The sequence below is a fragment of the Mesoplodon mirus genome (genome assembly GCF_964341445.2).
Source record: "Mesoplodon mirus genome assembly, chromosome: 20".
Taxonomy (NCBI): Eukaryota; Metazoa; Chordata; class Mammalia; order Artiodactyla; family Ziphiidae; genus Mesoplodon; species Mesoplodon mirus.
In genome coordinates this window covers 31,770,147-31,797,792 of record NC_138996.1, presented here as the reverse complement: position 1 = coordinate 31,797,792, position 27,646 = coordinate 31,770,147, and the positions used below count along the sequence as shown (strand labels likewise).

General features: G+C 38.7%; 1 protein-coding gene across 1 annotated transcript in view; it reads left to right on the top strand.

Annotated features, from left to right (window-relative positions):
• The window catches only part of CSMD1 (CUB and Sushi multiple domains 1), a gene marked incomplete at its 3' end in the record, with an annotated part of 1,728,858 nt that overhangs the window by 1,524,704 nt on the left and 176,508 nt on the right, over positions 1-27,646 (top strand). The window contains exons 31-37 of the mRNA XM_082608811.1: positions 1,543-1,659; positions 5,776-5,889; positions 7,529-7,624; positions 12,087-12,290; positions 13,299-13,423; positions 13,793-13,889; positions 21,681-21,785. Of these exons, the coding sequence (XP_082464937.1) occupies positions 1,543-1,659; positions 5,776-5,889; positions 7,529-7,624; positions 12,087-12,290; positions 13,299-13,423; positions 13,793-13,889; positions 21,681-21,785 (858 nt within the window). The remainder of the gene's footprint in view (positions 1-1,542; positions 1,660-5,775; positions 5,890-7,528; positions 7,625-12,086; positions 12,291-13,298; positions 13,424-13,792; positions 13,890-21,680; positions 21,786-27,646) is intronic.

The window sequence follows — 27,646 nt, the reverse complement described above, 5'->3', positions numbered from 1 at the left end:
CTCATTTTCTTAAAATTAAGTGATATATCTAAACTGGTGGAATGAGGCTCCCAGCATTTCACTGAAAACCTTGAGCTTTGAAATTTAACTTACAGCAATTTCCTGTATCTAAAAGTGAAAAAAATTTTTTTCTATTTAAGATTGTAAAAAAAAACATGGTAAGTGTTTTAGGGTGATAAAATTATTCTGAGTTAAGACATCAGCGTGAAGGCTGCTCTTAGCTTAGTTAAGGGAAATCTCTACTAGTTGATCGTAAATAGATGATAACTGTCAGGTATTTAAGCTGTCTTCCTTTGACTTTTAGAGTATGACTTCAGTTTTCCAGCTGCGTAAAGCTGGACCTGGGAAGTCTCCTGCCAAATCATCAATGAGGTGCTTTGACATGAGCCTCAGAGTTCTGAGCAGCTTTATTAATCCTGGAGGAAGTCCCGTCCATCAATTAGGACTTAACAACGTGCTACTTAACATTCAAAAGATTTGACACGTTATCCCCGATTGCTATCCTTTTTAATGCTTGAAAACTGTCACATTAAGAAGAAGTAAGCTATAGAAATATAAACTTTCTCAAATACTGAAAAATAATTCTGAATTCAGATTAGAGAAGGTGTATCTAGGATAAGAAGGCATGCAGTCAGGCCACAAAGGGCACAGCTGAGGTGCAGTTGGCGTCACTTCAGTGGATAAATAGTGTCCTAAGTAGATGAGCAGACGTGGACCTCTTTTTAAGTAAAAATATGAGGAATTGAAGTATTTTCAGTTTAATCCCGAAACTGGGATTTAGTTGAAAGTCTATTTGAAGATGTTTAACAATAGTATTTTGAATATCCAGGCTACAGTATTTTTCTATTTTCTCAGCAAGAGCAATGCTGAGAGTAACAAGATGATCAGAGGGAAAATAAACACACACACACATACTCGCTCTCTCTCTGAACTGTTCATATAGCACCTCATCAATGTACCTGCCCTGACTGTAGTTTTAGGTTCCTTCAGCTTTCAATGGAACTTATAGGAAGAGACCCCACACCCACTAGTAACTATACATGTCACTCTTGAGCTGAATCTACGATGAAAACACAACAAGAACTAAAAGTAAACATTACTTTTTTTTAGTCCCATAGTAATATAAAGACAATAGAAAACTGAAATAATCTTTGTATCTCTTAAGTTAATATGATGGTTGATATCAACCAGAAAGTTCTGGTAGGCTTTTGATGTATTGATAACTTAAGAAGTTTTCTTTATCGGACCTGTTTTTATTATCATGACAACTGTTTTCATTATTATTTTAGCATGTCTGAGAACACCCTTAAAAATAATATTAGGTTTTCCTCTTAAGTTGAAGTACTTTTATTCTCACCTGGTCGGTCTTTGTTTTTCTTTTTATTTTACTTTTGATAGCAATGTAAGATCAGATTTTAACTGTGATATTTTGTTAAGTTTTTGAATAATCATGCTCATTTGTTCAGTGCTTTCATTTTTAGGTCACTTGTCACTTGCCATGTGGTTACGCACAGCATGTAATTCTCCGTTGGTCTGTTTCAGCCCCCTGTGGAGGCCAGTACACTGGATCAGAAGGAGTGGTCTTGTCACCCAACTACCCTCACAATTATACAGCTGGTCAGATCTGCCTCTATTCCATAACGGTACCAAAGGAATTTGGTAAGATTTTCTTCTTATTTTTAATTCACCATCATGTCTCTTTCGGTGTTAATATTTCCATCATTTTATAAACAAATATCCCAGCTCTTGGTATAATAAAATAATATAAAAGGAGATGACTTAAAGTAACAGGTTTTCCAAACATGTCTTATACAAGATCCACTACAATTCTTTTATCAGTGTGATATAAAATTCTTCAATTTCCTTCTCGGATTCTGATCCAGAATAATCAGAGAGAATAAATTTGCCTTTGTTCTTATTTTTGTTAGAAAAAAGCATTTCTCCTTTGGTTGTTTAGTGTGTAGAGGAGGATTGCAGCCTCACATGTGAGCCAGGGGAACACTGATCAGCCTGTGGGGTATTGGCACATATATTTGGTTATTGATTATGCTGGAAATCACTGGATCAGTGAACACACCTTTGAGTGACAGGAGATGTAAAAGCAGGCAGAGTCCTATCTGACCCCTCCAAACCTGGCATCCTGGTTTCCCTCCTAAACTTTGCTTCCAACCTGAGCCAGTTTTCTGGGGTGGCTTCATTTCTAGAAGATCCTTCTCTGGTGGTTTCCTGGTGATTTACTCAACACCGGATCCCCACATCTTCCCTCTCACTCTTGACCAGGAAAATATTTTTGTGTTAGATTCTTTCCTGGAGTCAACCAGATAGTAGCTTTTATAATTTTATGGAATAGTTCCTTTTTCCCAACAGTAAAATTTAGAACCCAGCATAGTCAAGGTTTTTTTCTAGATACTCAAAATAGCAGCCATCCACTCATAGAAATAAAACAGATAAAAATTCTAAGGTTAGATTCTGTTTGAGGGAAAACATTTTAAAAATACAATTATATGACAAGAAAGTTAATTTCTGCTTAAGAAACTTGCATATGGGAGACAAATGATTTCTATGAACTTCTGTTATATTAATCACAGGCTTCTTAAAATCAAATGAAAACCTCCCCCCAGGCACTTATTTCAGCATTTGGTATTTTAGATCACGGGCTCTTCATGAACTGTGCGACGCAACTTGCTTAGTCTCTTAAGCCAAATCGTTTAGCTTCTACTTTCCGCCAGTTCTCAAGGATGGTTGAGTTTTCAGGCAAGGCTTTCCTTGTATCATCTTGCCATGATAAGAAGAGCATGTGCCTGGGACTTGGAGAGTGATGGATGTGAACACGGAAACCAAGGCAGAGGCAGAGGGACCAGCTTCCCAAAAGGCAGAGAGTGGGTCCACTTTATGAGCAAATGGAAAATATCAATCTCATTTAAAAACTGAAAGACTGGGCTTCAAAGTATTTATTTTGTTATAAAAAAATGGACAGTAAAACTTAGAATAAGTCCTAGACTTTCACTCTTTATGCTGGACCAATGCCTCTAAAGTCCCTTATTTAGCCTCAGTTAATACATTTTTTCACCTAAATTCCCAACAACATTCCTCCAATTACTTTCCCATGAATATTCCTTTTATTTTTATTCATGGATACTTGACAAAATATAATTATCACAATAGAATGTAGCAGCCAGAGTTTATGATTTTAGTTTATTATAAAATTTTATTGAGTTGTCACAACACAATTATGACTTTTCAGCAGAAAAAAGTTACACTCCTATCCTAAATATTGATAATAATTTACCAATATGAAAGGTTTAATGGCATAAATTTATCATATTCTATCTGGGCAGAAAACTTTAGTCTGGAATAAAATAGTTATAAAGAATCCTTAATAAAAACCTATACTACCTTATCTATTATTTTTTTCCCCTCTTCCTAACTCTTTTCTGAGAAGTGAATCGACCAGTTAACAATTAATTCAATGATTGTTATAAGTGCTAAGATGAGTAAAATACTCTTTGTGTGCCTGAGATGCCCAGCAAATATTATGGGATGGGGTGACTGTCCCTATTGTGGGAAGGGGCTTCTTACACAAGTTCCGAATGGGAAGTGTCATGGAAGACAGGTCATCAGTTATCCTAATTTCCTCCCTATTTTCATCCAAAAGCATCACCAGAGTATCCTTTCTAGAACAAAAATCTGATCATGAAAACACCTTGATAAACGTTTTCACTCACTCCTCTTGCCCCCAGAGCAAAATCCATGCGTTTCCTGGCCTTCTGGGCTCTGAAGTCTCAGGCTGCTTGGCCTTGCTCCCCCGTCCCTCCCCGCCCCCTTTATCCACTGAGTGTTAGCAAAACAGACCCTTCACCTGCCAAATACTGCTCCTTTTGTTCGCTTGCTGAAGTAGCCCCTTGTGTCCCATTCTTACACAAAAAGGGTTTCCTTTGCCATTCATTAAGGCTGAAGCAGGAATGCTGTCTCCCCCATGAAACATCATTGTCTCCACAGCTGGAAACCACCCCTCCCTCCCTACACCACCTGCACTTTCTCATCCCCTGTCTTCCAGCTGCAGGAACAGCCTTCCTTGACTAGCTATGGCCCTTGGCAGACATCTGCTGTTCAGGCCCCTCGTCCTTCCGGACACCCACACGCTGCCTCTGTATTTGTTGTGGGAACTACCGCAGACCTTAGCATATGATGTTCCTGGGACAAAGTTTCTATCTTGATCAGCCCTTCATTCTTAGTGTCCACTATAAAGCTTATGCCTTCTAAGCATTTCTTGAAAAGAAGGTAGGAATTATGTGTGTGAGATTCACTTTTCTCCTACAAATGAGACTCAAGCAAGATGAAGACTGAATGTTGAGGTGGGGGGACAGTGAAGGGAGGGCTGTGCATGCAGGAGCCTCCCTCATGGGATCCAGAAGAAAGTTCTGTCCCTCTTTCTAGTGCCTGTGTTCAGAGCACTTCAGCCACTGGGAAATTCACCTTGCTCACATGCTTCCTTTAATTGTGCTTCTCTTGGAGATTATAAAATCTTAAAGTACTATATATATATATATATATATATATATATATATATATATGCATATATTCTCTTACATATATGTGTAATGTGTTATACATGCATGTATATGTGCACTGTATGTAATACATATATGTAATAGAATATATGCCACATATAATATATGATATGATATAATGTAATACAGTATAATATAAATACACACCAGCTGCTATAGTTAGATTTTCCTCCATTTTGCCAACACATAGATTAATTCTTTCATGTATAACTGATACACACACCTCCATTTCTTGTTCAGAATGATTTAGAATGATTTTAGTTTAAACCTTACACATAGATAATTGTTGATCATTGCTTGTAAATGGAGACTAAATCACAAGTTTTTCTAAATACTGTAAAGGCCCTGTATACTATCCATTTGAATACAAAAATGATTAAATTTGAAGTAGTAGAATACTTGAGATGTTTTACTTGGAGGAAATGTGTTCTTGAAATTTACGTAACCTGTAAGATATATAAACTGTAGAGTAAAACAAGTCAGAGGTTGCTATAATATGTTGCTGAATCGTGTATAAACTGTAGTGAGTTCATATGAATTTGGCACTGTCATAATCATAGGTGAAGAATTTTAAATTCCCCAACTAATTGCATGCTTTAAAAACCAACGGGGGCTTCCCTGGTGGCACAGTGGTTGAGAGTCTGCCTGCCGATACAGGGGACACGGGTTCGTGCCCCGGTCCAGGAAGATCCCACATGCCGCGGAGCGGCTGGGCCCGTGAGCCATGGCTGCTGAGCCTGCGCGTCCGTAGCCTGTGCTCTGCAACGGGAGAGGCCACAACAGTGAGAGGCCCGCGTACCGCAAAAAAAAAAAAAAAAAAAAACCAATGGGTATCTTGATTCCATACCTACTGTTCACTGAATAAAATGTCATTAATTACTCTTAAAGAAATAGGACCACCTTATGGCTATTCTTCTACTATCCTAACATAGTATTATAAGAAAAAAACAGTCTTCATTTAGTGTTCAAACTGTACATGGAACAGTAATTTTATTCCTTTTATTAAGTACCAAAAGATCAAGAAGCAAAATAAAATTGTTTAAGCAACAGAAAACTTTTAGAAAGCAGAGAAAATAAGCTAATTTTTTTTACAGGATACTTAGGATCATGATATTTGGGAGGTATCAATAAACAGTATGATCACCATTTTCATTTCTTTCATTATAAAAAGCATTTTGTGCCGACCCACCCCCTCTATTTTCAGTGGTATTTGGGCAGTTTGCCTATTTCCAGACAGCACTGAATGACCTGACCGAACTGTTTGATGGAACGCACCCTCAGGCCAGACTTCTCAGCTCACTCTCTGGGTCTCATTCAGGTAAACTTTCAATGAATTTTGTCTTTAATTCTAGTTACACAGCCAGGGTAATTAATTTTAAACTCGTCTATTTTTATTTTCATTTGTGAAGGAGAAATTTAATCATCTTTGAACTTGCTTGCTTGTTCAGTAAAATCTTATTTTCAATGTAAAATTTCAAATGTATTTTTATCCCACATATAAAATCACCTGTTTTTATCATTTTGCTTACTAAGATTGTGGAAAATATAATATCCATCTCAGTGAAAAATTAAAATATCAGAAAAAAGGGGTAATAAACTATCTTGTTACTTTGCTTTCTATTCTAAGTGTTGTAATTTTCCTGAAGATAAACACTATTGACATTTTGGTCTGACTCATTCCAAACTTTTAAATGCGTACATGTGGAGATGTACCACAGTCACACGTCTATAAAGGTGCAGATGTGTATACACATACATGCATTCATGTGTGTCCCTATATATGCATGTAAACATACATGGAACTTCATAAAACATGGGATTTTTTCACAATTTAATTTTTATCCCATACATTCATTTAAAATCACAGGTAGAGGTCTTTCCCTATCAACAAATATGAATATACACCAAATACCATTTGCTGAATAGTATTCACATGGGTTAATGAAGGAGTTTATTTACCCCAACCCCTCATGGATGTCATGGCCCTCGTTCGTACCACTGCTACATTGTCATCATTTACCAACACAACATCAAGCCATACTCCTGCATCATGGCCTGTGATCAACCAAGGCTAAGATTCGGCTATTTCCAGTTTCTCAGTATTACTAACCACAGGTCTTAAGACCTATGTCCTGTTAAGACCAGTGTCCAATGATGTAATGTCCAGAAATGCATCAGAAGATACACATTTAAAATACTGATACATCCTGACAAATTCACCTCTGAAAAGCTTAAGCGATTCACACGCCTCTCAGAGTACTCGAGACCATTCCTGCACATTAAGAGCTGAAAAATACATTTCACGGGTTTTTTTTTTTTCTGAGTTCTTTATTTTTTTTAATATCAGCTTTGGATTCTGAGACATTTTCTTAATTCTGAGTAAAATCCTAGCAAGTAACTGTCAAAGTTGATTCTGAGTCAATGATTCACCCACTTCTGTTTCCCACATTATCAGCTAATTGGCCTATATCAGTGCTTTCTTCAAAAGAAGCATAGGGGCTTCCCTGGTGGTGCAGTGGTTGAGAGTCCACCTGCTGATGCAGGGGACACGGGTTCGTGCCCCGGTCCGGGAAGATCCCACATGCCGCGGAGCGACTAGGCCCGTGAGCCATGGCCTCTGAGCCTAAGCGTCCGGAGCCTGTGCTGTGCAACGGGAGAGGCCATAACAGTGAGAGGCCCGCGTACCGCAAAAAAAAAAAAAAAAAAAAAAAAAAAAAGAAGCATAAAGGAGTTCACGATGAAAACAACATTTTAATGGAATGTCAAGGCAAGAACAGAGTTTTTAAATCTTTGTAGAAACAATGTGTTTGGGTTCTACACGCCAAAGCAAAGCTTTATGAAAGTTCAAAAATTAAAAGTGCAATTCCAAGTTAATGATTACTTTCCCAAACATTGTTCACCACAGGCTGTGCACTGAATGGATCCTGCGTGTTATCTCTGTCTGTTTTTCCCTCCAGGTGAAACGTTACCTTTAGCCACATCCAATCAGATTCTGCTCCGATTTAGCGCGAAGAGTGGGGCGCCTGCGCGGGGTTTTCACTTCATCTATCAAGGTGCGTCTCTGCCACCTCCGCCCGGTTCCACACACTGCTCGTACCACTGGTTTCAGCACCAAAACATCTGAGTTGCACTTTTTCTTAATCTTTAAGAATTTGAGGGTATCCGTGTATTTAGAATGAAATTATTTAATAAAAATATTAAAGTTTTTTCTTTTGACAATTAGATGTGATACTTCTAAGACAAAGATACAATAATGCTTCAATTATCTGGCATGATGATGAAACAAATATTGATTAGATTACCTTAGTATAGCGCAACACAATTTGCAAAATGATTTCAAATGTATTATAATGTTTTGCCTAACCTAGTTAAAATTAAGTAAAATATTTCATAATAGATTTTAGTAACTGTCTTAATGAAATACACTTCAAATGCATGGTACAATTTCAAATCTTACTGTAAGAACTAATTGTCAAGGAAAGGTAACAAAACCAAACTAAACCCAGAATACCATCCATGTTTCTATCCCTTGAAATACCTATTTTATTTTGCTTGTATTCTATTAACTTTAGGCACTTTCACCCCTGTATAATTATTTTTGAATTTGGAGCTTATTCAAAATGCTTGGGATTGCACAAAGTTTCTGAACAATGCAGTTTTTTTTCCTGTTTCTAGTTCACCTTCAGTTTGCATATCCATTACATGAATTTGAAAAAACACCCTATGGACTGTCCATCCACTTTCAGAGGCACAGAGCCTGACTCTGGTTGTGACTTGCGATGACTGTACAGCTGAGATGGGAAAGAGGTTGTCATCTTCAGCGATAAACTAACTAAGAATACTTAGCTTTTCTAGGCCTCAGTTTTGCTGGAGGCTGGATAGATTACAGGCCGCTCTTGAACCTTTTCTTCAGAAGTGGAGGAGAATCACTTCCTGGCAATGGTTTCTTTCCTTTAACAAAGACTCCTCCAGAAAACATGCTTGACAACATCATGTTTTTCATAAAATTATAGAGAGTAACGATCTGTCATATCATTCACAAATGATTTTTGATAATCGCACACTGTGAAATGTATGGCCTCAAAATATTTCACGATAAAACCCTTGAGTGTTCGTCAATAAGATGATTTAAAAGTTATGGGAAGAGTGAGAATGATGTGTGATGGGCAGGTAGGAGGAAAGATATCTCTAATCTAGTTTAAGGAGCAATTGCTTGGGTGATGATGCTATTACATTAAAATGTGTTACATTGTTCTAATTAAACCTTTGTTAAAATATAAATAATTAAACCAGTATTTTTTTAAATGAACTTTATAGGAGAGGGTCCAGTTTAAGCAACTCACCTCTCACCCACTTCTAATTTTCTTTAAATAAATTCTGTGTTACTTTGCAGAAGCAGATTCACAAACCAAAGTAAGTTGGCGTGACCTCTAAGGAAACTGGACCAGTTGGTTTAAGTACATTTTTTGTCCTGGAAAAATTCAAGTTCCTGGCATTGTCTGCCTCAATCAGGGACTTCCTTTAATTTTTGATGAAGATTAGAAATTTGATCAGATTATCGAATAAAATATCTGAAGCACATGACCCTATGTCTGTCCTACTTGCACATGTTATCTTCAGAAGTCATGGTTTTTAAAATTATATTTCTTGTTTTAAAGCAACATATTATCATTAAAATGTATAACACACATATAAGTGAAAAGAAGGGGAAATCATTTATAGAAGGAATATATTTTCCTTGCACTTAAGAATATGTCTCTAACATACTCAATATTTGTCCTAACTTAAGAATATGTCTCTAACATACTCAGTATTTCTTCTAAAGTTCCAATATATCTCGTTATCTTGCTTTGTTCCTGCAGTGAGTTTATGCAAAAATGGATGTCTTTTTATCAAAGCCAAATCCTTCGGATCTAAAGAACTAGGATCGTGAATGCAATTTATAAATCACGCAGGAGCACCTGGGAAAGTTTTCAGTACATCTCAAAAGTTAAATTGGACATGGCCTTCTGAAAGATAGTAGTTTAGTGGAAGCCTAGAAATTATTTGAACTCTATTGTGTAAAAACTTTCTGAATAGTGCTTTCACATACCACATACGACTCCATTCCTCCATAAGTTATTAAAGCTTAAAACTGCGCAGGGACTTTCTGACTTGCATGGCTATGGGCTGTGTAACCCTTGTTCATAGACAGTTCTGTTGTAAAGAGCTGTTCAGACTTGGGTGGAGAATGAGTGCAGGTGTCAGGTACAAAAAGTTGTAGTACGCGACCCGGGCAGCTCCTGACCCTCCTCATCATCCTGGTGAACAACACGGAGACGGTGGTGGTGAGGATGTTGCTGCCCCTCTGATCTGGTGAAGAAATGGAAGTATAGAGGCTTTTTTTTTTACCAAGTATTGTAACTTTTATGTCTCTACTGGGTTGTATTTGCTTGTTTGCTTTCCATGCTGCTTTGGAGTAGAAGGATACATTGAGAAGTGAGGGAGGTAAGAGGGTGAATGAGGACACATGGGCACCCAAGAAGGCTGACGGGGTGACCCTTCACGCCACAGTGCGTCCTCCTGGAGCAAGAGTCCTTGTAATCATTCTAACAGTCACTTCTGGACACTGTAACATCTCCCTTGAACACTTAGGAGGAGTACAGTGCTTGCCTTTAAACACGAACGTGTTCAGAATGTTTTAGATTTCCTTCTATGCATCCAGGAGAAACCCCCCCTCCATCCCCACTCGCTAGCACCCGGGAATCCCCTGAATGTCCGTGGTGGGGATTCCCATAGCTGCCCCTCCTCTTCCTAAGCTCTGGGACCAAGAGACTGGCAGAACCTGCGATCAGTAAATGTGGTTCTACAGGTTTTAATGCTCTTTGTTACTCCATAGAAAATATACTACCCCTAATGTCAAGGTCTTCTAGGTCAATGCAAACATAAAAATCAAATAGTCCTCAGAAACCCCCCATGTTGGAGACTCACCTACTATTTCTTAACAAGTTCAGCACTGTCTCTCCACACCCCTGGTGGGGGTCCCCTTTCCAACACTGTCTCTAGGATGGTGAGTAAAGTCGAGAATGTGAGTGTGGGTTTTCAGGGGGATGATAATGCTGGTTTTATTGCTGCTCATGGCCACTGTGGTCATTGCAGTCTGGCTTACCAACTAGTGGCCATCAAGGACCACCGCCGTGACCCCTGCCGGGGCTGGAGAAAAGCCCAGCATCCTCTTGGTACATGAAACCCTCTCTCATTAAAGTCCCTTTGATTCTATTCTGTGAAGTAGTTATGTTGCACTTAGAGACTTTTTCTGGCCCCAAATACACACCTTTTTTGAATCGCTGGTCCAATGGGAAGACCCCTGGGAATGAGGCCATCGGCTGGGTCTTATCACCAGCTCTGCTCTGAGACCGTGGTGCAAGCTCCCATTCCCCTCTGTTCCCTCCCAAGTCTTTCTGTACAGAATGAATTGTTTAATTGTATGTTTTCCTATGGTATATGGGTTTTTTTTTTATTATGGTAACATGAGATTTACCCTCTCAGGTTAAATCCTTTAAATCATTGTTTAAAATGAACGGATTACATTGTTTAAAATTAGCAGTGCATAATCCAGCACCATTAACTATAGGCACAGCTTTGTGTGGCAGATCTTTAGGACTTTGGCGTCTTACATGACATGCTTTAAACCTGTTTAACAGCAGCTCCGCACTTGCCGCTCCCCTAGCTCCTGGCAGCCACCGGCTGCTCTCTGCTTCTATAAGTTTGTCTCTCTTAATTGCTTCCTATGCGTGGGACCATGTGGCATTTGTCCTTCTGTGCAGGCTTATTCCACTTAGCGTATGTCCTACGGGTCCATCCATGTTGTTGCAAATGGCAGGACTTCCTTCCTTTCTAAATGGCTGAATAACATTCCATTGTAGGTATGCACTATACTGTTTATCCATTGGTGGACATGGAGGTTGTTTCCATAGCTAGGCTATTGCAAATAATGCTGTTATGTACATGGTGGTGCAGATATCTCTCCAGGATAGTGATTTCATTTCCTTCAGATAAATACCCAGAAGTGGGATTGCTGGATCATATGGTAGTTCTATTTTTAATTTTGCTATTAAATCACCATGGCCATTTATAAATAATCCTTTATGTAACAGCTTTTCTTACTAGAGTCTGAGGTCATCGAGGATAAGTACAAGTTCTTAGTCATCTCATTATCCCTGGCGCAATGATCTGGGTGCTTAATTAATTGTAAATGCATGAATATCGCTCAGTCCTCATAAAGCACTAATTCTCCATATGCCATGTTTTCCTCGTCAGAAATGGGAATACAAGGTGGTCCTCAAGGTTGACATGAAGATGCGTGTAGATGTGAAAGTGCTCCCTAAATCGTCCCCTACAGAGACTGTGAAAGGCATTATTAACTTCCACATTAACATAAATTCTTTCTAGACTCACCTTAAATTCTATTTTCAAGGAAATATCATGGCTTCACGATGCACATGCAGATGGTTGTGTTGTGTGCCTTGCCTCTAGCTGTTCCTCGGACCAGTGACACCCAGTGCAGCTCTGTCCCCGAGCCCAGATATGGGAGGAGAATTGGTTTGGAGTTTTCAGTGGGCTCCATCGTTCGCTTTGAGTGTAACCCAGGATACCTACTGCAGGGCTCCATGGCCATCCGCTGTCAGTCCGTGCCCAACGCTCTCGCTCAGTGGAATGACACAATCCCAAGCTGTGTAGGTAAGTGTGTGTCCCTAAGGTGGGATAACTTGCACGTGGTCCTCCATCCCGGGTTCACAGTGGCACTAAAGAGCTGCTCTTCAGTCCACATGAACTGATCCATGCTCCAGACCTATTTAAAGGGCAGTTTATCAGAAAGAATCGAGTAGCAGCCAAACCCTAAAAATTATTGTTTCATGGAACAACTCATCAGATTAACAAGTATGAAACACGTTTTCCTTCTCGATACTTATTAAGTATGCCCTCTCAAGCCATGGGTATACAACATAATTTCATTTGGGGGAAAAATCACTACAATGTTGATTTGTTACATTACTTGTGTAATGCTCTTTTAATAAATTGGTGCTAATGAAAGTCTGAAAAGTAATAGGTTAACGCAGCCTGAATAACAATGCCATTGTTGGTTATAGTTTATTTGCTTCATTTTGTGTAAGAACCTCCAGTGCAATCATGATTTAGCACTTGAATTCATCTGTGCATTTTAAGCGTCTCTTCTCCTCTCTGGATTTGCTCATAAATCCCATTAATATCATTTTGAATTGCGTGTCTGCATATAGAAAACTCTGCAGAGCTTCTTAAATTGTAGTAGATCAGTTACTCTAAACAGAATTCACTTCAGAGATGACATCGTTAGACAGTGCCTGAGACTTAGCAGCATAGTGGATAATAATCTATGGTATTGATCGTTTAAAAGAGAACAGACTAGGTGGGAGGGAGACACAAGAGGGAGGAGATATGGGGACATATGTATATGTATAGCTGATGCACTTTGTTATAAAACAGAAACTAACACACCATTGTAAAGCAATTATACTCCAATAAAGATGTTAAAAAAAAAAAGAGAGAACAGGCTAAATTTGACCTTGGCTAAAAATGCCATTTTAAAGTACCATAGTCCATGTAAAATATCTCTTAATAGCTGATCACACAGTGAAAGAACACTAAGTACAAAATTAATGTTGTTCTTCACTGTACTTTATTTTTACTAAATATGGGTTTGTCTTTTAGTCCCCTGCAGTGGCAATTTCACTCAGCGGAGAGGTACAATTTTATCCCCCGGCTACCCTGAACCATATGGTAACAACTTAAACTGTATATGGAAGATCATAGTTACAGAGGGATCAGGAATTCAGGTAAGTTCTCAAAGCCCAGAGTCTACTAATAAACAAAGCTTTTGCCCATGGGTTTTTCCTTTCTTTTTTTCCCCTTTTTGTATTGGTTATTCTAAATACATAAACCATAACCTGTTTCTCTTTTCTTACCATTTCTACAAAGTGTTTCTAATCATATTTCTACCTTTGAAATAAAAATGATAGACTTTTAGAATAAAATCTATCAGAAGTGCTATTTGTAGAAGTTTTTGGATGTCACTTCCATGATCTATTTTCTTTGGTTTCGCTTTTCTCTTACATGTATAGTTTTAATTTCATGAAAACCCTATTGGACTAGTCTAATTTTATTAAGCAAAAGATAAATATTAAGTTACTATTATTGTTTGGTAGATTCAAGTCATCAGTTTTGCCACAGAGCAGAACTGGGACTCTCTTGAGATTTACGATGGCGGTGATGTGACTGCACCGAGACTAGGAAGTTTTTCAGGTAAGATGGCACCGATCCCCTTGTTTCTGTGAATCAGAATCATCAAACACTGACAAACTGCAAGAGAACACTCAATGCTGACATTTCTCTAGGAGACTCTTCTATACACATAACAGTTTCTCTAGTGTTGGGAGTCTTAGAACAAGAGCACCAAAACGCAGGTGTGAAGGAGAAAGCTTTGTCGTCCATGAGCAGGAGGGCTGATGTGAAGGCAGCGGGTCACTTTTGTCGGACCCCCGAGCTGGGAAGAAAGGGTGGGTTATTACCCTGTGGACCCAACAGGGTGTCTCACTGAAGTTAATTGTGTGAGGGGGTGGGGGGAATGAACTTCAGATTGGCTGATTTTCCTTTTCTCATATGCTTGTGGACGTGTTTGGCACAGTTGGGGACCACGTAAGGAGGTGATGGAGCAAGGGGGTAGGAGGTACAAATGGAAGGTTGGGGACACACGTGAGAACTGAGAACATAAGTAAACATATGGAGGATGACGTGAACTGACTTTCTCAATGACTGAGAAGGGAGTTGGAAAAATGGAAACGAGGAAGGCTGGCATGGAGCTGGTTGTGACGGATTTGAATTCGAGATATTGGTGTGGACTCATGGTCTTCATATGTATAGCTGTAGACATAGAGGAAAATATAAGTGTGGATGTGGATGTGTGTGTGTGTATGTACGTATTTCCTACCTCTGTCTTTTGAGAGGTGTAAAACAATAACCCCAGTAGCCATGAACCCACCTCATACTCAATTCTAGGTTTCTAGATATCACTTTACATACCATTCTCCCTTAAAGGAACTAGTGCTTCTTGGGGAGTTGCTGACTCCAAGGTTCTGATGGGGAAAGCACACATGATGAACCATTTCGTATAAAATAGAAATGTATGGATCCATACTGAGGTAAATAGATACATGCGTGAATGGGATGAGTGAAAGAGAAAGCCTCCCCTTGCAGAATCCAAACTAATAAATCTAGAAGGAGGTAGAATTAGAGAATCACCATTTGGCAACCAGTAGGATGGTAAATGATTCACACTGGAACATCAGTGAATGCTAAAACTAACGTGTGAGATTTTGGTGAGGAACAGAGAGCCACAGTCTCAGTGCGTCTCCCCACCCAGTCCTCACTCACTGCAAAGGAGGAAAGAAGTAACTCAAGAGTTGAGAAGCCTGGCAGACACCACCTTCCTCAGGCAGTCATGTTAAGATCTCCAGTATCAGGACACCTGCGCACTGGTGAACTGATAAACCTGCTCTCAAAACAAACATATGAACAAAAAACTTGATTTGGCTTAGAATTGCAGTTGCTGTGGTGTGTAAATACCCCCACCAGGGCTGATTTCAAACAACCAGCATGATGTCACTAAAAGCTGAGTGTGAGAGGAAGTGCCCTGAATTAGCCTCTGGAAGCGTCCCAAGGCAGCTCCCTCACACCCCTGAGAGCCGGCAAACGTGGTGACCTCTGAAGAATACAGCATCACATTTTGATATTCTTTCCAAAAATGCATCACCATCTGAATCTAGTCAGAAAACATCAGACATTCTCTTTCGAGGTTACGTTGCTAAAGAAAAATCATTTTATTAACTGCCTTCATCTTTTTTGGAGGGCTGGTTTTGAAGTTTGGCTGCACTGAGACTTACGGCAGTGAAAACATCTGATTTATTACTGCACAGCAGCCCTGCATGTTTTGTTTTGTTTTTTTTAAACTACTCACTCCCAATCTTTTGTAATGCCATTTTCTAAACTTATGTTCGAGTGTAGTCTCAGCTTAAACGAATATTGATATAATACTAAAATTGTGAGAACCCCCTGTGTAAACAACAACAACAACAAATCCTTTCAGGCATGCATTTGATTAACATATAAAATGTTAAAGAAAAATATTTCACGTGAGTAATTTTTATTAAGTTTTATCATGGTATAATTTGTAAAAATAATTGTTTTGAATTATAATTTTCTAAAATAAAAATTGATTTTGAAAAATATTTTACACACAAAAAGTGGCTTGTGTCTTTCAAAAGTATCAAGTTCATGAAAGGGAAAGAAAGACTAAGAAACTATTCCAGACCAAAAAAAACTGAAGGGAAGTAATCATGGATGGAGTACTTTTGCTGGAAAACCCATTATTGGCAGATTGTCGAAATTCCATGAATACATGGTACTGTTGCATCTGTGTTCGTTTTTTTTGTTTTTGTGTTTGGGGTTTTTTTAGAACTGCTCTGTTTGAAGAAATGCACAATGAGTTTTTACAAGAAGTGAGTCATCATGTCTACAATTTGCTCACAGAGGGTTTAGAATAAAATAATTTTACACACATACGTATTGTGGAAACATAGACATAGATATCATTATTATGTAATATATGGCCAGATAGTGGGTATATGGGAGTTTTCTGTACTATATTTGCAACTTTAAGTTAAAAATTATTTAAAATATTTTAAAAGGAGTCTTTTTTAACTTTATATGGAAGAAGTGACACATCAGCCATGAAATCTGAATATGTTTTAAAATGTCTAAAATATGTTTTACACTTTTTTGTTCCTATGATACTTTCAAAATATTTACAAAAGGAGAATCTGAGCTCATTTTAAAAGTTAGTTGTTGACTGAAAACAAACAAGAATGGGTAGTTGTTAGAGGTACATATTTCCGGAAAAATGATTGACTGACTTCTTGCATAAATTCAGTTTTTTTATTTTCCTTTTCTGTCTGGATAGCCATGTGTATTAGGACTCACATTGTAAGCCATTTAAGATCATTTTGGGAAGTAGACTTAAGCTTATAAATTTTAAGTGGATAAGACAGAGCAAAATTCATACCAATTTGTAGCTGACAATCGGGATTGAGGGAAAGTAAATATCCATGTACTGCGAGTGGAGTCTGCAGAGCTGTAATGCAATTTCTCAGCTTTCTGTGTGTGCGGTTCTGTCTAGGTCACAGTGAGACAATGCGATCAAAAGTATTCTGCCTGTGGCAACAGTCTTTTGAAAATCTCTCAGTTGCATTTTGAATGGTGGGAATAAGCTTCTTCTGAGAGTCCATTCTGAGCAGAGCCCTAAGCGGGAGTCCCCTGCAGGGGCACGCAGGGCAGGACTCTCTGTGGCTGCAGCAGGTGCCGGACGCCTAGCATCCTCCCAGCACCCCCAGCACGCCTCGTATGCCACCTGGGGCACTGAGATCCCGCATCTTTTGTAGGAAAACAAGTGACTATATATCATCACAGAAGTACAAACAGGACTGTCGTTCATGAATGTACTTGCTGCATTAATAAGAACATTTAGAGGCGATGTGATAATCCACAAAGCACTTTCACACACACAGCACATGCATGACTCACATATAAGGGATGGACTATTATCTTCATTTTACAGAATTAGAACATATTCAAATGTTTTCAGTGACAGAACTAATCTGTGTCAGAGTCAGGAGTGGAAGCAGTTTTTCTGATTCCACTGTAACACAGGGAAGATAAACAAAAAGTCAAAAGTGTGTATTGAGTACCTGTGTGTGGAAATGACTTGACTGGGGGCTGGAGGCTATTAAATACACTGATTACCTGAAGTTACAGGTAAAACCAGGCAGAAAGTAGTACAGGTGCTGTAATTAAAACTTACCTGGTTAGATAACATTGTTCTTTCTGCAGACATTATCCAAATATACAGAAATAATACATGAGTGAGAGGACAGCAAACCTCATACAATTTGAAAAAAAATGGCTTAAAACTGGAGTTTTTGGTGGATGTCTCCTTCTTGTCTTGAGGTCACCTCACTTTACAACATTCCCCTATCTGCACTCCATTAGCTATTAATTAGTTTCAAGGAATAATCTCTCTTTATATGTGTCTGCTGACCAGCAGGAATAGGCTTATGTTTCCCCCTCCATGACTGTGCAATTTAAAAAAGTCTATGTATGTATGTATCTATCTTCATCCATCAAACCAAGGTCAGATAACAAAGGGGTTAAATCTGAAGACATTTTCTAAATGTTTGTCATTCAGCAAACACTTAGAGTGTCTTGTAGTGAATTGTATAGTAACGGTTCTGCTCCGAAAAGACCCCCACCTCCCAGAGACAGCCCCACCTTGGTAGGCAGGGGAAATGGATTGAGACACAGGCCCCCAAATCTCAAGTGGGGAATCCAGCTTCCAAAGAATTTACACACGTGTGGGCATACACATGCGCCCCCCCCCCACATACACACAGAGTCTTTAAGGAGTGGACCTGGTGTTTTCTTTTGTCCTCCATTTATCACTGTTCTTCTTCCAAAACAGTCTAGTAACACTCTTTATACTGATTGGCCAAAGACACAGTCAGTATACACATTACTAGTTAAATAAAGCACATCTTCATACTGAGGGTGAAACTATAAGCCCAAAGAGTCTTTAAGAGACTCTACATGCTAATCCAAGGTCAAGAAGTCCTTAATATATTTTTAGAATATATTTTTAGGAATCAATTAAAAACTCATTGGCATTTGGAATAGGATGTTTTATTGGTGGGATGTTATTTGCATCTCACTCCACTGGTATTTTTCCCAACCTCATTCCATGAGACAGCCAGGTCTTTGCTTGTGCCTTGGCCTAGATGGAGAAAACCCTCTCCTCCCTCTGCTCTTGCAAGAATCTCAGCTTTTGAAAGCAGAGGGGGCGGTGATGAAGTGCTTGAGGAGACTGACAGTAAAGACGGTTAGAGAGTTCCCCAGGCCTGGGCTCCCTCTGGGAATTTAAGTATCATTGAATTCCTGCAGAGCCACCTGGAGGTGGCAGGGCCTCGGAAGGACAGTGGCAGCCTGATGCACTTACAAAGGCCAAGAGCATCTGCCAAAGGCCTTGGAACTCCTGGGATCCAAGAGACTGTGTGAGCTTGGGGAATGAGCCCATGGGAAGTAAAAAGCAGAGAACCAAAAGTCTGGGACTGTTTACCATCCTGGGGCAGAGAAGGAATCCCCAGTAATGAAATTTCACAGGAGGAATCCTCAAAGCATATTGAAGTTGATTTGGAATTTTAATAAAATACATCTCTTACACCCATGTCTAGAAATGAAATTTGTAAGAATTATACATTTGTAAAAAGATTATTTTGTGTGCAGAAAAAGGATTGTGCAGGGAGAAGGCAGAAAGGACTTTGAAAATCAGTGGTGGCTATTTCAGACAAGAGCTGTAAGTGGCGACTGCTGTGAAGATTAGGAGTAGCAGACTGATGAGAACCTTGATAATTCTGTATTCTGTACAGCAAGATTGGTCTGCTCATTGTCCTTAAGTATTTAATGAAGATCAAGTCTTTGAGGCTCTATCCTAATCAGGGGAATCTCTGCTTTGCACCAGGTCAGAAAGTAATTGATTTGTGTGGAGAGGTGGTTAAAAGGCTCATCTGGCTGGTAAACACATATTTATTGAATGAATAAGTAAGAGGCTTAGTTTGAGAAGAGTGGAGATTTTTGAATGAGTAGGAATAAGAAAGGCAAATTGGATAGAGGAGAGGGAAAGAGCATCCCAGACTACGATTATGGGAACACCTTGAACAGGAAAATGAGTTGTGAAATAGAGTAGTGAGAAGCAGCTAGAAATGCAGGTAGTAGTTAGATCAGGCAGGGTCTTTAGGTCAAATCAAGGAGGCTGAAATTTTATCCTAAGATGACCAGGAATCTAGGAGAACTGTAACATGACATAACATGTGTCCATCTTAAAAAGAGCTTTCAGACTCCTGAGTGGAGAATGAATTGGATTGAGGCAACAGTAGATTCAGGAAACAAGTTAGGAGTGTGGTACTATCCCCTCATCCTGGTTAATAGCACTGGTGGCTTGTGCTGGGATGATGGTGGTCAAGATGGAGGGATGGAGTGAGTGAAACCAAGAAGGATGGAGGAGGCTGGCTCGTTAGGGCCTGACGGCTGCCGGTAGGGCAGCACAGGTCACGGAGAGGGAGGAGGCCTCTGATGGGAGGACTTCAGCAGGTGTTAACAGTGTGGATGGACGTGGGGACACAGGAGGTCACCCAGGCTCTGCAGGGATGATTATGAGCTGAGTTGTGTTCACATCATCTTCCAAGAGCCTTTGACAACCAAGTGATGGGACGGATGGCTGGAGTCCTTACCTGGAGTCATTGGTTTAATTACAGCTGTCCGAGGATCTTAGAATCATTTAAACAGAGAGTGAAAGGTGACAAAGGATATTATCCTTGCAACATTCTTCATCTGTCTTGGATAATTATCAGTTTATTTCCTTGTTTTGTTATTTAAAGTTATATTTCTTTCTTTATACGTTAGCATCATCTTCATCTAGTAATTTGCCTGCACCATGATGAGTTTTACGTGATGGATATTTCCTTCACATATAGGAAGTGTGTACTTATTCAGAGAATGATTTGAATACAGTAGAATATCAAGCATGTACCCTTTAGGTAAAAAGGGATTTAAGCTAGCTTATTGTTTTCCCATATTATAGTACATTCCGACCACACGTTTTACATTTCTGGCTGATGAACACACGCTTTTCCTTGGCACCTTGGGTACCATGGCTTTTTTGTCACCCTGGTCCTCAGCATCACTAAATCTCCTGATTTGTCAGCTGCTATAATGTAGGTTAGAACATTTTAATTAAACGAGGCATTATGTAAAATACACCTGTATTTTCCTTTCCATGTGTGTTTCATTGAAATCATTTGCAGATCTCAGAAAGAACATTATTCAGTACGAGTCACACAGGGATAGAGAAGAGAATATATAGTCAAAAGCAACCTCTTCTGGGTAATATATTGCATCAGATCTACAGTCTAACTGCTTCCCCAACCTCCATACGACTTGCATGTTGAGACTTTGTCCCCTCTTTGTTCACGACAAGTAAAAAAAAAACAAGCAAATGGTTATGTTAATAAAAGAAAACAATGTGAAGAGTCAAATGAATGGTGAAGCATAAAAATTTGTGTTTTCTGGGCTTCCCTGGTGGCGCAGTGGTTGAGAGTCCGCCTGCCGATGCAGGGGACGTGGGTTCGTGCCCCGGTCCGGGAAGATCCCACGTGCCGCGGAGCGGCTGGGCCCGTGAGCCATGGCTGCTGAGCCTGCGCGCCCGGAGCCTGTGCTCCGCAGCGGGAGAGGCCACAACAGTGAGAGGCCCACGTACCGCAAAAAAAAAAAAAAAATTTGTGTGTTTTCACTGATATGATAAAGAGATGTCTGAGGAGGGCAGAGAAAATGTGGAATTTCTTACTGGACCTGGAAGAAGAGAGTGGCTAAAAGTATAACCATCAAAGCCAATACTTGGGTTAAATATGTGACGATCAGACAAGTTAAAGGGATCTGTAAACCTAAACAAATATCCTCAGTGACTTTTTTTGAAGTATAGTTGACTTACAATATTGTGTTAGTTTCAGGTGTGCAGCAAAATGATTCTGTTAAATATGTATATATTTTCAGATGATTTTTCATTATAATCTGAAAATTATACATTATTACAAGTTAATGAATATACTCAGTGTGCTATACAGTAAATCCTTGTGTTTATCTATTTTATATACAGCGGTGTGCATCTACTAATCCCAAACTCTTAATTTATCCCTTCCTCCCTCCCTCCCTCCCCCCTTAGATAACCATGAGTTTGTTTTCTATGCCTGTGAGTCTATTTCTGTTTTGTAAATAGATTCATTTGTACTATATTTTAGATTTCACATATAAGTGATACCCTATAACATTTGTCTTTCTCTAACATATATCACTTAGTGTGATATTCTCACTGACTTTATAATGCGAAGGGTGAACGCATCACTGATGTTAAAGCTCAACCTGCATCCCTTCTCACAGGTACCACGGTGCCAGCACTGCTCAACAGCACATCCAATCAACTCTACCTGCATTTCCAGTCGGATATCAGTGTGGCAGCTGCTGGCTTCCACCTGGAATACAAAAGTAAGGTCACCTGTTTCTGCATCTGGCTTTCACTGGGATATTGAGTAATTTTCTTAAAGGGAAAATAGATCCCTGCCCTTATTACACAGTGAAATTTTATTCTAAAACTATGTTTGGAAGTTCCACGAACTTGGGTGTTACAAAACCGATCTCTATGAACTATGCTATTATTATGTTATATAATTTTATAACAATTATAATATTTATAATATAGAAATTTATAATATGTATATTATAATTTATAATTATAATATATAAAATTATAATTATTATAATATATTTTTATATTGAACTATATTTTTACTATATTATATATTATAATTATATTATGAAAGACAATAGGGAAATGAAGAATTTAGCATCTGGAATAATTAGATAAAACATCGACTATGCTTTCAGGTTGTTTGTGTTAAAAAAAAAAAGTACAAAATAACCATTTGTAATATTACTAGTTTTCTTGTGAGTGATAGCAAATATTCATGTAAGTTTAAAACATTGACTATTCTTTCAGGTTGTTTGTGTTAAAAAAAAGCACAAAATAACCATTTATAATATTACTAGTTTTCTTGTGAGTGATAACACATATTCATGTAAGTTTCCAAAAATGTAGAAAGTCATAATTTCAAAATAGATTATGGTCATAGCCCTTTCTATTTCTAGTCTCTGAGGCTGGTAGAATCAGACTAGCAAAGAGCAGCCACTTTAGTGCCTGCCTTTGTGTATTATTCATTTTAATTGGAAGAAGGTAATGCAAAGTAGATGCTAACCTTTTAAAAATGGATGTGAGACTGAGTTAATAGTCTGATAAACGGGATGGCAAAGGTCAGATTCACAAATCTTCTTTGGCGTTTGATTATGCAGGTAAACCTTGTAAAAGTGAAATAAGAATTTCCAATGAGAGTAAAGTTTATTTTAGGACATGTTTTCAAGCACTAAAAATGCTTAATGTTCATATTCATCTCCTTTAATAAGCAGTTGCAAATAAGCAAATACATGGATAAGCTTTAATAAGTGATCCTTTGAATTGAAATAAACAGTTTGCTGGGATGTAAATGCATGCACGTTTTTGAAAGGCCAGGTTTCCAGCTGATGATAAATATTCTGAACCAGACACAAACCACAGGGCTGTTTCGCATTCCAGTTAAATTTCCCTACTTATTACAGGCATTTGTATGCAAGTTTATTCCAATTTATTTGAATAGGACTACTTTAGTGACAGTGTAAAATGATACTATGGATGCTATTTATGTAGGATATGTCTGGAAAAATCTGCTACTTTGATACATTTTGTGAACATCTGTAGATACGAAACTATAAACCTTATTTATGATAGTGTTAATAAATTCACTAATATTTTTAGCAGTGTTAGAATTGATGAATGTGCTTATTTCTTCCTCTCAAAGTTATCTTGTGGCTTCTGGCTCTTCACTCACTCCTTATAGAAAGAGGTGCTAGTAAAATAATTAGTCCACAATCACTGTGTACGATTATCTGCGTACTCACACGGACTTCAGCTCCAACAATACAGTAATTACCTACATTTCACTTTATTCTCAGCTGATAAAATTCATTAAAAGAGAGACGAACATATTTCTTACTGAAATTAATCTTGTTCAAGAATCTTAAGGCCTTGTTTCATTACTTAATGTATTTATTTTTTACTTGGCCACACGGAATGCTACGTTTTCATTCATGATTTTCTTTTCTGAGTGGTTGTTTTCACACGCTAACAGCATTCTGAGGGTCATGGCATTACCTTCCATGTACTTAGAGGCAGTCATTTCTCTGTTCTAATTCTTTGTGTCAGTTTAAAATTTGGATATTACAAAGTGTTGGTAGAATTAATCTTATTAAGGTGAACACTAAACAGCAGAAGGAGTGTTGAAGTGAGTTTTCAAAAGATTATCTAATATTCTTAATCTATTAACATATTTTTGCATCAAGCTTAAACTGTTTATTGCCAGTCCACATGTCTTTAAATTCAGACTTTTTGCTACAATATATATATGCATGTAATAACAGTAAAAACAACAACAAGCACACATTTATGCCTGGTCCTGCCCTAAACGTGTTACGGCTGCTTACTCATTTGTCCTCAAAAAACACCATTTTTGAAGTATGCTCAGTTTTTAAAGGAGAAGGAACAGAACCTAGCATGTGTTCAGCCTGCCCAGGTCAGACTCAGACTGCTAACGACTTACAGAATGAACACAGGTAGACACAGATGTGTTTCATCACAAATGCAGTTTACTGAGCACCTGTCCAAATATCCCAACTGTCCAATCAGAGCACACAGACTGCCCTTCTTTACAGGTGGTGACACCACCCGTCACTAGTAGCTGAATGGCATATGGAAGATGAAGAAGCTTGGGAGTCAGTCTTGGAGATCCAGTTCTAGATCCAGCTCTGACCCTAAAACCTAAGCTGTATGGCAAGTCCACGCCTGCTTCCATCTGAGGAGTCTGAGTTTTCGCATATGGAGGTGAAGGCTAGGCCCTGTTAATTGTAACGGCCCATGATGCCAAACGAACACTGATAGGAACTTCTCAAACAAAAAACAAACACTTTATCTGAAGGGATGAGTTGTAAAATATTAATGATAGCGAAAGTGATTCCCAGGAGGCCCGGTGTGGTATGTGTGATCTAGATTCTCTGTGATCTTATACGATCCAGCTAAAAGGTCAAAAGACCAGCATCTTTGAATGCGTCATACAAGCCTGTAGCCATCTAGCCAGCTTTTATATTATTGGACTTGATTGCAAATTTGAGTTAGGCAGCAGAAGGGTACAAGCCTCACTCTTGCTCTGATCTCCAATCTGAAGAAAAAGAACCAAACGAAAACTTTAGATTTCTGGGAACTTTAAATTATAGATATGGGAACAATGATGACATTGGTTTATATTGGAAAATACAAAATCTGACCTTGAGGTGTATAGCATGGAACCTGCTCCTGGGGAACAATATGGCAGTAACTGTTCTTGGATTCAACATGAAACAATATATACAGTCTTGCCTCAATATCCTTGGGACATTGGCTCCAGGAGTCCCCCCGCCCCATCTCCCCTCATGGATACCAGAATCCACAGGTTTTCTGGTCCCTTAAATGAAATGCTGTCGCATTTACACCTAACCTATGCACATTCTCTCATATACTTTAAATCATCTCTGGATTACTTATAATAACTAATATGATGAAAACGCTACATAAATAGTTGTAAATAGAAAGGAAATACTATGTAAATTGTTGCCAACCTGTGTCAAATTCAAGTTTTGCTTTATGAAACTTTCTGGAATGTGTTTTTCAAAAAATTTTGAACCATGGTTGGTTGAATTTTTCAAAAAAATTTTGAACCATGGTTGAACCATGGTTGGTTGAACCAAAAATTTTAGAACCCATGGATACAGAGGCCAATTGTATATGTAAATATTTATAAACAAGTTTATTTCAGTGGAATTTGGTGGGAGGAGGACAAATAAGATTAAACTCACGAGCCCTGTTGGAGTGTTTGTACTGATCCTATTTGTATCTTGTTGATTTTTTCCCTCTTTTCCTGACAGCTTTTGGTTTAACTGAGTCTTTTTATTGTTCCAATTTATCTCCACTATGGACTTATTAGATAAACTCTTAAAAATGTTAATGGTCTCCCTAGACAGGTTTAAAATATGCATCTTTAATATAACACAGCTTACCTGCAAATAATATTATGTCACTTAATGGGTAGTGAAACTTACAAGCATATATTTCTAATTTCCTCTTTCCACCCTTTATGTTATTATTGTCTTACATATTATTTTTACATGTTATAAAGCCCACAAAACATTTTTACTGTTTTTGCTTTAGATATTGATCTTTCAGAGTGGATAAAATGAGAAAACTAAATATTTTATATTTACCTGTTTTTAGCATCTTTGGAGCTCTTTATTTCTTTGGGTGAATCCAAGTTTCTGTCTAAAATTTTTCTGTCTGAAGAACTCCTTTTGACTCTTCTTCTAGTGCAGGTCTGCAGACAAAGAATTCTCCCAGCTTTTGTTTTTCTGAAAGTCATCATTTTACCTTCATTTTTGAAAGATATTTTGGCTGGGTGTAAAAATCTGGGTTGAAAGTTCCTTTCAGTATGTTAAAAATGCCACTTCATTGTCTTCTTATTTCATAGTTTGTGATGAGAAGTAAGCTGTATTTCTTATGGCTATGCATTTGTCCCTGTTCTCTGGCTTCCTTTAAGAATTTTTCTTTATTATCATCAGGTAGACTATAGTATGTCTAGATGGATTTGTGTGTGTGTGTGTGTGCGCGCGCGTGCGTGCGCTTGATATTCATCCTGTTCAGGGTAAACTTATATTCTTGGATCTAAGGTTTGATGTCTTTTATTATTTATGAAAAATTGTTGACCATTATCATTACAAATATTTCTTTTCCCCCATTCTCTTTTCCTGTTTCTTTTGGGACTCTAATTACATGTCTATTAGGCCTGTTGATATTGTATCACAGTTCTTGTTCCTCAATTCTGCTTTGTTCACACTTTCTCTTTGTGTTCCAGTTTATGTAGTTGCTATTAACCTTTGATTCTCTGAATCTTTCCTCAGCTGTGTTAAGTCTGCTAATGAGTCTATTGAAATAATTCTTCATCTCTGATATTGTGTTTTGCCCCTTGAATTTCCACATCTTTCTTATAATTACTGTCTCTCGTCAGTAATTACTCCATCTCTTCATGCATGCTATCTTTTCCACTAGATCTTTTAACATATTTTTTATATTTAATATCCCTGTCTTATATTTCCACTATATGAGTATGCAGAGTCTGGTTACTTACTTCATCTCTAGGCAAAGTGTTGTTATTTCTTGAATATTTTATTAAAGGTGGACACCACGAGTAGAACCGTAGAGATTGTGGTTAATATTTGTGCCTGGGAATGGGCACCACTTTTGTTAGCCTGTTGAGTCAGGAGTTACACTGGATTTGAGTTCTGTTGTCGCTATGGTTACTTTCAAAGCATCAAATTCCTCAGTGGTGAGCTGGCACTGCCAAGTGCCTAATTGGGGGCTTTTTCTCAGCATCGTTACTCCACTCTGAGCTGTCAGTCCTCCCTAAACACCTTTTCAAAAGAGGTGGCATCTCCCCCAGTAGTAGACGCTGTTGCTTGTCACTCGGTGTTAAGCTTACACTAGGGTCAGAGTTGCTCTGTGATTCTCTTCCAGCCTAAGTCAAACCTTGAGAGTCTGTACAGAGTGGGGTGGGGTGTTCTCAGCATTCTTGCCCCCCTCCCAAGGTCGTCAGGGTCTACCTGTGGTTGGCCTTTGAGGAGCATTTGCTGAGTGTCCCCTAGGGCTACAAGACCGTGGTCTTGGTGCTGACATAGCATCTTAAGCTCATATTGGCTTTCCTGCCACACCCCACATGTAGACTTTCTTTTTCCGTACACCTTTCTCCAAGCTGCACTGCCCCTTTCCCTGTGCCCTGGAGGGAACAGGTTTTGCTGCTCCTCCCCCAGTGGCTTAACACTTTAGTTTCCTAAAAGTGAAAGGGTTCGGGAAGTGCATTGGATGTCCTGCCCCTCTCCACAGAAACATTGATATTTGGTGGTGGTAAGGGAGAGGCTCACTCCAGTCTCCTATCATGCCCCCAGTATCTCTCTTAATTAGTCAATGGAGGCATGTGGAAGGAAGGATAGACTCCCCTCTGTCTGGGGCCCTGAGCTACTGGAGACCCATGCTCAGGTACTGGCCATTTGCTAAAACGTTAGCTGATATGTCATTGCCTGTGTGTGAGTTGGTCCTTTCTCTCCTGTGATCTGTCACAGTGACAGTTTTTGTCCTCCCTCTCCTTGAAGGCACTAATCCTTTGGACCTGATGTCACCTGGG